Source organism: Neolamprologus brichardi, chromosome 6 (assembly GCF_056152115.1).
Source record: "Neolamprologus brichardi isolate AB-2024 chromosome 6, ASM5615211v1, whole genome shotgun sequence".
NCBI classification, from domain to species: Eukaryota; Metazoa; Chordata; class Actinopteri; order Cichliformes; family Cichlidae; genus Neolamprologus; species Neolamprologus brichardi.
Window position 1 is genome coordinate 27352182 of NC_142109.1, and position 14689 is coordinate 27366870.

The window sequence follows — 14689 nt, forward strand, 5'->3', positions numbered from 1 at the left end:
TCATGAACTGTTGTCAGATTCTCTTCATGTGTGTTAATTTTAAAAGCTAACTTTATAAAATTAATAATAATAAACCCCATTTTAGAGATAGAACATAAATTGCTATTTAGAGAGTAAGTTGTTTAAAATAGTAAGTTTGATTTTCCTGACTAACGATTATGGACTTTCCAGATGACAGAAATATGTATGTGTGTGTGTGTGTGTGTGTGTGTGTGTGTGTGCAGCCTCCTAGAGAAGCGGGGTAAAGGTAGCTGAGGTAGTGTGTCAGAGAGGAGGATGCTGGAAAGAAAACTCCTCAGCTTCGGGGACAGTCCGTCTCAGCGTCTCACCTCATGCATTAATTTTATTCACTGTTTCACTTTCTGCCTATTTGCACTGTGATAGCTTAGTTGGTGTAAAGCGAATCCTATGACTTTATTTTTAATTGCACTGACTATATAAAAGGCACACCAATTTCCTTTTGGATTAAAAAAGTTCTTATCAAATATTTCATTTACTCTGCTTCTTAAGTGTGTGAATTCAATAGTTTTACAATAAATTCGATAAGGATTATGAGAAGTACCTTGAGAGAAGTACCTGTGTAAGAATCACTGTGGCAGTGATTATGATCTTATTATGACAGCAAATCTAGAGAAAAACAAATATGCAATTCATCATAACGTAACAGTGTCTTCAAAACTCCCACCCCTGATCTTCATTCTACCGATGCTTGGAAATACTGGTGTGGGGTGACCAGAGCTTTGAAAACTATCTACACTGAAATAAAGCTGAAATTGGTACCAGGTAAATAAAAGCGTAGTAAAATTCAATTGTACATTGAAAGTGAGTAAAATGAATAAATACATATGTTGGTTCAGTTGGCTGGAGTGTGATCAGAAGAAAATGACATATTTATTGTTTAACACTAAGCACAGAATAGGAGCTAAAATGTACTAGAGAAGCAAAATGAGTTGTTGGTCTCTGTTGACCTTCTTTCATTATGTTATTTGTGTTGTTGCTTATGTTACACACACTGTTCTATGTGATGTCTTCAAATGTCCACTATATTTCATGAATTAGGAAGAAACAGAACTTGATGCATTAAACTACAATTATCATCATATTCATGTTATTCTTTGAATACACAGATACGCATATGTTTGAATAACAAAACAGCTTGTAAATGGGGGAAATTCCAGTATCCTGAATGCTCCCAAATCAAGGGTTCATTTTTTCTTCTATTATGGGGCAATTTACTTTGTAAATTAAAAAAAATGTGAATAACATCATGTTTACAACCGTAATATGCAGCATATATATATATATATATATATATATATATATATATATATATATATATATATATATATATATACACACACACACACACAAGATCAGAGATTTACTAACTGAATAGGAGAGCGACCATGCTGCTGTTGACCTGTGATATTACTCTGAAGAGAATGCAAGATTTCATGTTTATACAGTAAAGTTAATAACTTCATTAAAACTGTGAAATTATTTTTCAGTTTTGCAAGAAAACCGACGTGTGAGACAGAGTGAGAGGTGTGTGAATCTCTGACTCTGGGTGTGATGGCAGCCCTAACTTCAAACAACACACATGTTAGACAGATGGAGACCCTCAGTTTCAAGAAGTGTGAACCTAAATTTCTATGTGAGGCTGTATCTTGTATGTGCTTATATTTCCCTATTTGGTTATGGTTATTGTTAAATAGTGTATAATTTGATAGTTTCGTATTTGTAATGCCTCATGTTTAGTTTACTTCCCCTCCTGGTTCACCGTCTAAAATTACTGTTATCTTCTTGTGTCCACTTTCCCTAGTGACCTTGACCTGCTTGTCCTTTGTCTTTGTTTTCCCAGTGTTATTAATGTCCTCTCTGTGTTTCCAGCCAGTTTTAGATCCTGTTTACTCTTCTGTTTATGGATTTTTTTACCACCCAAAATGAAGGCTCATTTGCATTAGATTTTCATGTGTCTGTATTTGGGTTCTAAACTCTGCAGTGCACATTAGCATTTTATGTAACCTGTACACTGATTCCTGTCTAATGGCCCTGCAAGGCTTAACTATAAGGAGAAGCTGTCTTGTTGGATGTGAAACATTTCTTTAATCTTTACCTGCTGGATCAATATCACTGTAGAAACAGAACTGACTGATTCCAGAGACATATGAGTTTGACTATTTAAAGAGTAGCAGTGGGTTTAGCATGTGATAGCTGTTGGTTTGTCGCAAACTGCCTCAGGCTGAAGGTGTTTAAGTATTCCATCGATTTAGTGACATAGGCTAGAAGCAATTTTCCACAGCCTTTAACTCTAAACCATAATGGTATCCAAATAGAAGAAATGTGGGATGAATTACAAAAAAGAACAATTGTTATAAGAAAAATGATTAAAGCCAAATTGCAAATCACTCAAAAACATCCTCTGAAAAGTAACAGGGTTTGTCATATAAACAACATAACATCTCAACAAACAGAACAGCAAATCAACACAAAGCAAAGGGACCCTGGGGTGTAGAGCCTTACGCATATGTATATGTGGAAGACAAAGTGCCAGAGAGGAAAAAAGACAAAAGAAGACAAAAAGAAAACAGAGGAAAAGAAAAAAAACTGAAAAAAGATTGACAGAGTAAGAAAGAGCGAGAGCCCTCCTGAACCCTCACTTATGTTGACTGAGGATCTTTGTACCTTTCCTCCTCCATGAAGTACAACACATGAATCACATAACTTTCTGGGCATTCTACCCAGACCTTATCATCCACCTTAGCTACAGTCATCTTTGACAGGTTTATGACAAAGGTTATGCCAGCCTTACATACGTGTGTAGGACGTAATTAATTCTACTTGACAAGTTTTTATTAAAAATGGCTTACAACGCCAAAATAAACCATAAATCCAACTAGTTAGGCATTTTTACAACTTTGAACATTTTGTGGTGTCAATTTTATTATTATAAATTATGGCTCTTTTGAGACATAATTTATAACAGTGCCAGTGCTATTAACAGCGCCATTTATTGTGTGTCTTGTGCATTTGTCCTGTCTTCCTCCTCTCACCCCAACCAGTCGCAGTAGGTGGCTGCCTGAATCTGGTTCTACAGAAGGTTTCTTCCTGTTAAAAGGAAGGTTTTCCTTCCTACTATCTGCAAGTGCTTACTCATAGTCTCAGTCTGTCTGCTCTTCGTGGACTACAGCTTGACATTCAACACCATAATGCCAAACTGGACCACCCTCAGATTCTCCCTGTGAAATTCTCCTGGATCAAAGACTTGCTCACCAACTGGCATCAATCAGTCCGATTCAGTGTGCTCTCCTACTGCCTGGGTGTTTGGCACGCAGGGGCCACAACTGAGAACAGGAAGGCACCAGGGGTGGCTGCCCTCTGCCACCCCTGGAGGCCATCACCAACTCCTCCTGTCTCAGGAAAACCAGGACCATCACAGGTGACCCCTTGCAACCTGCATACCACCTGTTTGACCCCCTGCCCTCTGGTTGGAGCTTCAGGTAAATCAGTCCTACACCTCCAGCTTCTTTGTGCAGCACACATATGTCAATCAGCATGCAGCCTGTTTCAGTTGCTCCTGCTTTTTTCTTCATACTTTAACTTTTATTAATTTTTGTCTCTTGTCTTTTACTTAGCAATAGAGTGGTAGTTTGTTTTAATAGCTTTCTCTTTAAAAAGGGATTCCTGCTGTCTACTATTTATTTTTTATTCCGGCAGGTGTGGAACACACACACAATTTCATTGTATATGTACAATGACAATACAGGGCTATTCTATTCTATTCTATTCTATTCTATTCTATTCTATTCTATTCTATGCTATGCTATTATGGAAAGCTTGTGAAAACTTCTTTAACCACTAGATGGCATATGTCAGCTATTTCAGAAACCCAACTAAGAATGCTCCATCTGTGTTGATGGTCCAGCTCTACCCCTCCCTTCACATTACTATGGCATTAAATAACGCCTATTGTTCCCATCATTTTTTTTAAACCTGAGAAAATTTCCTGTCAAGACTCTATTTGGACAAACTAAAGCAAAGATGAGGAGACTTCAAAACCTGCTGTTTACCTTTTGCAGTAAGTTGTTTAAACTGGTAAATAACTAAAATATAAAGATCAAAGGCTGATGTAGACCAAGTAGTACATCTATCTCTTCTAGTAATTTAGAAGAACAGTAGACCAAACGCTTTTTCAGTCTTGGTAATTTCGTTGTACAGCACTAACATTGTTAGTATGAAATCTCGCATGATGACCACAAAGAAAATACACACACAAAAACGTTTCACATTCTTTTTCCAGTTGCTCTGAGGTGTGTGACCAGTGCAGAAGCGGTGATCCATGTGACTGGATATGTGGGGAGTGCGGTTAAAGTTTCCTGTTCCTATGATGAAGGTTATGAGTCTTATGATAAGTACTTGTGTAACAACGACTGTGGTGACAGTGATGTTCTTATTACAACATCGGAATCAAGGAAAAACAAATACAGGATCCATGATGACAAAACAGCACGAATCTTCACAACAACCATCTCTGATCTTCATTATACGGATGCTGGGAAATACTGGTGTGGAGTGACCAGAACTGGAAAAGATATCTACACTGAAGTCGAGCTGAAATTAGTACCAGGTAAATAAAGACATGGACAGGATGAATTGTACATTTAAAGTGATTAAAAATTATATAAAGAAAGTTAAACGTACTGCCATTACCAGCTAATTCTGCTGTAGCATCAACATAACAGACAGAACAGACATTTACACTGAAGTTGAGCTGAAATTAGTAAAAGGTAAACAAAGACTTCTTTTGCACACTGAAAGTGAGTTACAGTTAAAGATAAGGAATTCATAGATAGTATCTGTTTGTTCAGGATTATCTGATTCTCTGCTGTAGAATTTAAACCACTATATGAGCATCAAATGATGGAAAGCAGTCACAAGTTTAGAAATGTAAACTTGAGTTGAATATGAAATCCTCAAGTTTTATATACAGCTGTTTGTGTAACATGTCTTCTGATGCTTTTACCCCTGTTGACAGACCGCTGCTGTGATACTGTGACCAAAATTCTGAATTATCAGGGATATTCAGAATCCATTACAGGGCTCGCAAAATCGCTAGCCCGACGTCCCGGGGCTAGTGATCTTTCCAGTCGGGCTACCAAAATCTAACTCAGCCCTGCCCGTCGGGCTATAATAGGAAGGAAAATATATGTCAATGCTTTTGCATTCTTTCGCCAATGTAGCTGAGTAATTATGTCATTGGCATCGGTGAGCCACTGTCAATATGTGACATATTGAAATCGTGTTTGAATTTGCGCTTGCTTTTTGCTTTCACTTTCATTTTGCGATCGCGCGAACGGTGTGTAGAGAGCAGCAGCACTGATTGGTGAGTGACGATTAATTGCGCACCAATTCCTCTGACATCGTCTTATCACTCATTAGCTTACTATTCAAACGTGACAAGTGAAATCTCTCGCAGCTTAAACATGTGAGAGGTTGAGTGCGCAAAAAATCGCTGACCGTTATGTAAGTACGTGTGTAAAAGCAGCAGGATTTACGCTGGTATTTTAGTTCTGCTCAGCCAAATAAGATTGGTCAGGGTGAAGAAGGGGCAGCCAAAGAAAAGCCGATCACAAAACGGAAAAGATATGACAAATCAGACTATGAGGCAAAAAGAAAGTGCAGCTTTTTTGGTTTCATGGACAAAAGAATTTCTGTGGCTGGAATAGGACAAGCTAAAGAACATGATGTTCTGCCAGGTGTGTTGTGAGTTTCATTTGATTTCTGAGTCCATAAGCGCCTTTGTTACTGGGACCAGTAATTTTAAGAAAGGCCCCCATTAGAACCCATGAGAAATGCAAGAGATGCATTATTGCCCAGTCTGCAGTATCTTTCCCAGAACAAACAGCAATTGCAAAAAACATACTAAAAATAAACCAAGCACAACAAGAACTCCTGAAAAATCAGTTTAGAACAGCGTGCTATATTGCAAAGAGTGAACTACCACTGGCAAAATTTAGCAGTCTTTGCAAACTTCAAAAAGCAAATGGCCTAGATCTTGGTTCCACTTGCCTCTTACCCGTGACTTCAGTGGAAATTTCAAATTCAGGATCTGACACAGACTGATTTATGTCCTACACAGTTCTTACATGTTCATAGAAATTTCTGTTCAATTTGAACCAAGTATTTGAGTTGATGTTTGTAATTTTTATACAGTTGTTGTGATTTGTATTTTAACAATTTTTTTTGATTAATTTTGGAGGTGAGAGATTAATTTTGTTTCTCTTGTAACAATATTCCGTTACAATATTATACTTTAATGTATAATATTGTAACGGAAACAAAACATAAAAAAATTGCTTTCTTTTTTATTCGGGCTACTTAAATTTATTTTGGGCTACCAAAAATGGAAGAATGCCTGCCCGAAGGGCTACCAGAGATTTTGAAATTTTGCGAGCCCTGCATTAGTTGTCCGTATGAGCGTCAGTACCAGAACAGCCTGAAGTACATCTGCAGAGGAAACCGGCCCTCCACATGTCTTCAGCAGGCACTAATCACCTCTTACAACAAGGAAAATGGACGATTCAGACTTGATGATGATAAAATGTTAAAAGAATTTACAGTGAACATCACCAGTTTGAGCCAAGAGGATTCAGGGTATTACCTTTGTGGTGTCCAAAGAAACTTTGACCATGATGTTTTCTCTGCAGTTCTGTTGGAAGTTGAGGGTGAGCAGTCAAAGCTACTGTGTATTTAATTACATCAGTTGAATATTTGATAATTCTGAAATAACCTTTTTCTTTCATTCATACAGAGTTCTGCTGTGTCAAATCAACTAAAATAAATGGTACTGTGGGGCATCCACTAACTTTGCAGTGCATTTATCCTTCACAACACCGGGATAACAAGAAGTTCCTCTGTAAAGGAGACCACCACAACAACTGCACAGATATGCTAAAGAATCAAAGCAGATTCACACTACAAGATGCTTCTTCCAGCACTTTCATTGTGATAATCTCAAAGGTGGAAGCAGATGATGCTGGGACATACTGGTGTGGGTCAGACTCACAGTGGAGAGTTGGAAACTACACCAAGATTCAGTTGTCAGGTATGTTAAACACTTTTGTACACACTATGATAATACAATAAATATATTTGTAGGATATGTGTTTGTTTGATCTCCATTATGGAAACAGAGAGTAGGTGATCATTCATTTGTCTGAGGTTTGATCTAATAAAAACGGTTAGTCCAGTGCTCCCCACCCAAAAAATAAAATAAATAAATAAACAAATAAAAAACAAAACAACAACTGAGCCTTACTTACTAGTGCTGGTAAATCACTACCAAAACTTTTTGCTGATATATATATATATATATATATATATATATATATATATATATTAGGGGTGCAACGATACACAAAATTCACGGTTCGGTTCAATACTTTGGTGTCACGGTTCGATATTTTTTCGATACAAAAAAAAATGTTCATGCCTTTTTAATTTGTCATTTATTAAAATTAGAAATATATATTTTAACTCAAAAGTACAGTTTTTAAATTTAATGTTGCTGAAACAACAAAGTAATAAAAAAAACTCCCACCAGGTTTATATCTGGGACTCTCCACCATTTGACCTTAGAACTGAAGAAGCCTCTCGGATGAGAGGTGAAACGTCTTCAAGTAACTTAAAGAAGTCCAGACGCTTTTCTTTGCAAGTTCCTTTGACTACGATGACCTGGATGACTGAGAACCTTCACAGACATAATAAAAAAAATATATATATCTGATCGAGAAATCACTCATCTTTGGAAAAGAGTTTATTAGAGAGAAATGTCTCTTTCCAAAATAAAAGCTATACTATACGCTTCTTCTGGGCTATATTCTCAGCAGCATATTAAACATATCAGGTCCCCATAAGGAGAATCATGTGCTAACGGCTGTCTAAATGACTCGGGTAAAGTTTGTAGCATGCGTGCTTGTTGTTTTTGTCTGCTTCCACTTGTCTTTGCACTAGGATGATGTCAGAGTAAATGTGCAGTCATATTCGTTGTGTTCCCACTAGTGCTGTCAGCGTTAATCTCGTTGAAATGACGTTAAAGCCACAACACGGCAAATCTCTGTTAGCGAGCTACCGCGGATCGCCCCGTGCGTGGGGCTGGACGTTAACAAGCTAACTGCGCTAACGCACTAGTTCCCACCACAATTGAGCATTGCGTGGCACATCCGACATACTGTTTTACTTTTGTCCATGACGCGCTTACCTTCAGGGTCATACGTCACATGAAAACCAAAATAGTTCCAAACGCCAGATCTGAATGAGGGTGGGAGAGGTTCAATTTGCCATGTTGCAACGAGAGCTTAACTTCTGTCTCGCTAGCTTGCCCTGCGCTCAGTGAATCTGCGTTCGACTACTCCGCCTAGGCTGCACTGTTGAGCGCAGATCCACTGAGCGCTCAACACAGACAGCATCGTCAGAAGGAAAGTTGATAAAATAAATTAAAAATTTTGTATTGTTCGATACATATGCATACCGAACCGAAAGCACTGTATCGAACGGTTCAATATCAATACGAGTATCGTTGCACCCCTAATATATATATACATATATACACACACACACACTCACACATACATACATACATACATATATATATATATATATATATATATAGATAGATTTTTAGTTAAATTTCCTAACCTTAGACTTAGTCTTTTTAGCATTTTTGGTTAATTAAAATTAAACTATTAAACAATTGGAGACTGTTCTTTTCTTTATAAGTGAGCAAATTTAGCAGGGGAACAAATAATTATTTCCTACTTTGTCAGAGTGTCAGTTTAGGACATTTGGATTGAAAAATAGAGCAGTGAAAAGTAAAAGGGCCATAATACACAGAAATGTGTAATGTGTAAACATCCCAGCACTCGCCTTTGACGGATATCCTTCAGAGAAGCCAAGAAAATCAATTTCCTTCCCTTACCTGCCGTATTGCTGGATAGTCTGTCACAGTGAGCCCCCTGCTGGTAATGTATTAGTGTAACATTGATTATAAGAGTAGGACTAGAAGGTTATCCACATTGTGGTTATTTCCTAACAAACTGTCAGTCACAGGTTGTAAATAAATGAGTGCTCAGTGTCCTTGTTTGCATAAGTAGTTCCTTTGTGTATCTGGTTTAAAAACACCTACATGGCAAAAAACCCTGTGTGATTGGACTTTTTATAGTTTTGTACTACTCTCGTTAAACACCATTCACCTGTATGTAGCTGTGTTTTTAAGCAGTTATGCTGAACTGTTAATCAACTAATTAGTGCAGAGGTTGTTCTGTACAATAAGTTTCTTTGACAAACTGCTTTCATTGTATGGGCTTGGTTGGCTCAATAATTGATAGTTTCTGTTTAATGATGAGTAAAGAAAGGTAGCATCAAAAGTAATGAAAAATAGAGCGTTTACACCAACAGGATTTGCAAGGTTTTGGGTTATTTATTTATTTACTTTAAACTGTGAGAGAAAAATGTTGCAGACTTCTTTTGCAGTCATTGCTTTTATCCTCACAAGGGCATGTATCTAGTAAGGGTCCCCAAGCTGGATCCCCACATGCTACCTAAGCTTACCTTGGAATACGACACAATTGAATCCATATCCCAAAAAGTTGATTCTGTTCATTTGGATATTGCAGAGGATCAAATAATTTTTTCCCCACTCTATATTTCATATGTTATAAGTAGATTTGACCTGCTACATACTAAAGATAATAATGAAATTCTTTCTACATAATGAGACAGGAAGGAAAGAGTGAGCGGCACGTGATACATTTTTAGTTTATCATCTCCTGCCATTGTATTAAAGTCTGCGTTAAAATAAAGTACTTATAGTTATTTTCTCTTGCAGTCTTTCCACAGAGCACTCGGGGGGGAAAAAACACAGGTAAATAACTTAAAGATATATTATATATGTATGAGTGTTAACGTATACTTCTGTGTTATGAGAACAATAGTTTTTTGTTTGTTTGTTTTTCAGCACTCTATGTGATACCGCCTGTACTGCTTTTGATATGTATCCTCGTTCTTGTTTATAAGTACAGACATTCCAGGATTGAAGGTATCTTTTACATTCATATGCACAGAGAGACCCTTACACTCAAATGTGCATGCAAATACAGCATAACCATATTCAATGGTGTGTGTTTTCAGAAGCTGTTCTCTCCCTGCGGAGAAATGCATCTAGGAAAAAGAGTTCAAAGAAGGTGATTGGTGCAGCACAAAGTGAAGTAAGAAAACTAAAGTGTAAAGTCTTAATAGAGAAGTATGAATGAATGAATTATGAATATTTAGGATTAAAAAAATAACTGATTTTTTACTGTTTGTTAGGTTTAATATGCAAGATTAGTTTGGAATGTGGGACAACTGGAATTTAATTGGATCTCCCATTTGGATTTGTTATGTGTACATTCATTTACAGATGAGGACACAATTATTAGCCCCGCCCTATGAAAATGAATGTTTTTGTAAAATATTTTCACAGGTGTTTTTTGTTTTTTTTAACAGAACACGTGATTTTCAACACAGCATTTCTAAACAAAGTAAATTGCACACATTCACAGAAACATTTGGGGGAAATAATACCAGAATCAATGCAGTGTTTCTGATGTTTATAAGACAACCATAGTGGCAGCCTAACAGAAACTTTCCTGACTTCAGCCCACAGATACATGTGACCATTGAATTGCTTCTCTGTTCATTATTTATTGTCCCTCTAGTGTCCACCGGGTGGCGTAATTTTTCCACACAAGACAGCACTTGTGACTATCACAGTCAGTATAAAAAGCCCTATTAAAACTGACCTTTTTCATTCAGCCTGCTGCTATGCAAGGATGTGGTTAAAACTCTGGGTTATGTTCCAGTTTACAAACAATTCAAAAACTTCAGCAAATCTGTTTAGACTTGAGAAAAATACTTTTAGATGTAGAAAGTTATTGCAGGATTTCAAAATGTCAAGAACTGGAGTGAGATCAGTAAATTCAATGAAAGTGACACGTTTTGGAACAAGCCTGGGAGAGGAAGGAAAGAAACGATCTCAAAGACTCTGGAAAGAAAACTTTGTGATTATGCTGTGGGGATGCTCCAGTGCATCTGGAACTGGGAAACTTGTGAAAGTGGAAGGAATCGTAAAGATATAAGGATTTGTGAATATTTTGAAAGACAACCTCAAGCAGTTAGTAGCACATCTAGGTCTGGGTCACTACAGTGACTCAAAAGATACCTCACTCTTGGTGAAGAATGAAGAATGACCTCCAGAAGACCAAAGTGAACATCTCTGACAGACCTGCTCAAAGCCCTGACTTTAATCCTATTTCAAATGTGTGGGGTGAACTGAAGACCAAGGTCCATGCCAGAAGACCATCAAACCTGGAGGAACTTAAAAGATTCATCAAAGACGAATGGCCAGGATTGCCCAGGAGATGTGTGTGAGATTTGTTGAAAACTATAAAAAAGGACTGCAGTCTGTTGTCTAGCAAAAAAGATACACAATGGACCTAAATCAAAAAGGCTAATCATTTTTGATGCTTATAGTTTTTGGATTTTGTGAAATAATTTTAAATCTGTGTCAATTCAAATTAAAACTACCCATATGGAAAAGATATATATAAATCTTATAAAGTTTGTATCTGTCTTGTGTGAAACTTGTATGAAAACCATACAAGAGTGAAAACAGATAAGATCCCTAGAAAAATTATATAAATGAAACTTGTATGTTTTGGATACTTACAAAAACAATATATGAAAGTGGCCACTTTCATGAGTAAATCATATAAGTCTTATGTGATTCACAATATGAAGTAGGCCACATTTGATGCAAGTCTTTTATACGTTTTTTCTATTTCTTTTCCATATGAGTAGGACGTTTGGAAAAGCTGTGTTAAAATTCCTTCTTTCATGTGTTAGAATCTGTATCTAGAATCAGTATTTTAAGTAATATCTAATATCTGTCAGTCTTGCTTAGTTGCTAAACACATTACAATTGTCGCCCTTAATTGTAATTCCATAGGTTTTTAGTTTTCTTGATAAATATTACAAATCTGGACAGACATACGTGTACAACCATAAGGCAATACTTCTACTGGCTTTAGTGTAATTGTAGAACATTTCTAAATGTGTCCACAACTCATTTCTCTGCAACGTGTGTCATTCATTTGTTCTGTTTAATGTGTCTTGATTCTTTCTTTAGATTTATAAAAATCAAGGTGTGGTGACCTCCAATGACCAAAGCACCAGCAACATCTATGAAGAAGTAGATGTAGAAGTACACTACGAAAACTTGACCACAAGTGAATAAATCTACTGCAATGAAAATTTCCATAAACCCAACAGAAGCTACAGTTCAGTCCATAAATATTTGGACAGAGACAACTATTTTCTAATTTTGGTTCTTCAAATGAAACAACTCAGATGCAGCTGAAGGGACTCAAAAGTAATTGGACAAATTAAATAGGTGAAAATAAAATGTTAATTTCTAATACATGATTGAAACCCTTTGCTGGCAATTACACCCCCAAGTCTTGAACTCATGGATATCACCAGTTACTATACTTCCTTCTTTTAAATCTTCAACAAATGAAATGCACGCCCACTTGGGTTAACATCAGGTCACCCACTTGGCCATTCAAAAATATTCCACATCTTTGATTTAATAAACTCCTGGGTTGCTTTGTCTGCATGTTTTGGGTCATTGTCCATCTGTACAAGTCCATCTGCCCAATTAATTTGACTGCATTTGGCTTGATTTGAGCAGACAGTATGTCTGAACACCTCATAATTCAATTGGCTGCTTCTGTCCTGTGTCACATCATTAATAAACACTAGTGTCCCAGTGCCACTGGCAGTCATGCACGCCCAAGCACACTGCCTCTGCCGTGTTTTACAGAAGATGTGGAATGCATCGGATCATAAGCCATTCCACGCCAGCGTAGACTTGGATATCGATACATCTACGTCCTGGAGAGTGTTGTCACTTGGTTGGCTGTTTTGAAGGGGTTTCTCTTCACCATGAAATGATTCTGCGATCATCTACCAAAGTTGTCTTCCATGGACATCCAAGTCTTCTTGCGTTGCTGAGTTTACCAGTGCTTTCTTTCTTTCTTTCTCAGGATGTACCAAACTGTAGATATTATCATTTCAAACATTGAAGTAATTTCTCAGATGGGTTTTTCTGTTTTCTCAGCTTAAGGATGGCTTTTTTCACCTGCATGGAGAGCTCCTTTGGCCATATGTTGTCTGTTCACTGCAAAATATTCCAAATGCAAGCATGACACATCAAATCAACTCCAGGCCCTTTATCTGCTTAATTAATAATGACATAATACAGGAAGTGCCCACACCTGCCCATGAAACAGCCTTTTTGTTGTCCAGTTACTTCTGGTCCCTTTATAAAGCGGTTGGCACATGTTAAGAAGCTGAAACTCCAAAACTATTCATTCAATTTGACTGTGGATACCCTCAAATGAAAGAGAGTCTACGCATTATGTCCATGTCCACTGTATAACTATAATTAGAATATGTTCTGGCAAAGAGGTATAAAAACAATTATAAATGGACCTAACTGGAAGTAGCACTTGCATCTGTAGTTACTAGCTTTGATTTTAATTGCTTAGTGTTCATAAAAATATCTGCTGTTTTTTTTAATGTGAAAACCCAATAATGCAAAATTTCCCATGATTTTTAAGTAAACAAATACAAAAGTGGAACACAATCAAATTTGTTTACATACAGTAATAAAACAGTACATTTATTCAATTTTATATATTAGTTTTTTGTTTGGTTTATTGTTTTGAACTATTTAAAGAAGTCCCCACTTTGCTGAAAATGTCAGTTTTAGACATTTGGAGTCAAAAATACAGCAGTGAAAAGTAAAATGGTCATGATACACAGAAACATCCAAAAACTTTCAACTTGAACATTTGACAAAACTTTCATATTGTATAAATTATCTTCCTTCACGTGCAATATTACTGGTTAGTGTGTCACAGTGAGCCCCCTGCTGGTGATGTATTAGTTTAACACTGATTATTAGAGTAGGAATAGAAGATTACCTACGGTATGCATATATCCTAATGACCTGTTAGTCACACGTTGTTAACAAATGAGTGCTTGTTTGCATAATTAGTCCCTTTGTCTATCTGCTTTCTAAACACCAAGATGGCAAAAACCCCGTGTTATTGGACTGTTTACTAATTTGTACCACTGTGTCTTTTTCATGTTAACATCAGTCCTACATAAGAAAATCATGGTAATGACACAATGCGCCTGTTCTGTTTGAGCAATGATGCTGAACTGTTTATTAATTAATACAAAGCTCTCCAGGCTTTTGACTGTCTTATTTTGTTGTTCTGTAAAATAAGCTTCTCTGTGTAAGCTTATTGGCTCAATTAGCTCTTTCAAAACTTTTTGATATACAACATTTTTCAAATCTACTAAATGCATTTTATTTGCAAGCAGCTTAGTATATGTTTAATAAAAATTGCAGTATATTATATAAAATTGCCTCATGATTTCTCAGGATAACAATCTGAGAAAATGTATTATCTGTGTTTGTTATTAATTAAAAATGTACAAAATATACACATACATAAAAATAAAAAAGCAGCAGGTTCCTGCTTCCTTCCTTGTCATCATCAAGGGAACAGATTTTGAGGTG

General features: G+C 36.6%; 1 protein-coding gene across 1 annotated transcript; it reads left to right on the top strand.

Annotated features, from left to right (window-relative positions):
* Positions 1-4007: 4007 nt before the first annotated feature.
* Positions 4008-14524, top strand: LOC102785113 (polymeric immunoglobulin receptor-like). Its single transcript, XM_087841972.1, has 9 exons — positions 4008-4078; positions 4301-4627; positions 5036-5099; positions 6466-6725; positions 6812-7105; positions 9887-9922; positions 10016-10096; positions 10189-10265; positions 12224-14524. The coding sequence occupies exons 1-9, from the start codon at positions 4042-4044 to the stop codon at positions 12329-12331; spliced, it is 1284 nt and encodes a 427-aa protein (XP_087698098.1). The 5' UTR covers positions 4008-4041; the 3' UTR covers positions 12332-14524.
* Positions 14525-14689: the final 165 nt, after the last annotated feature.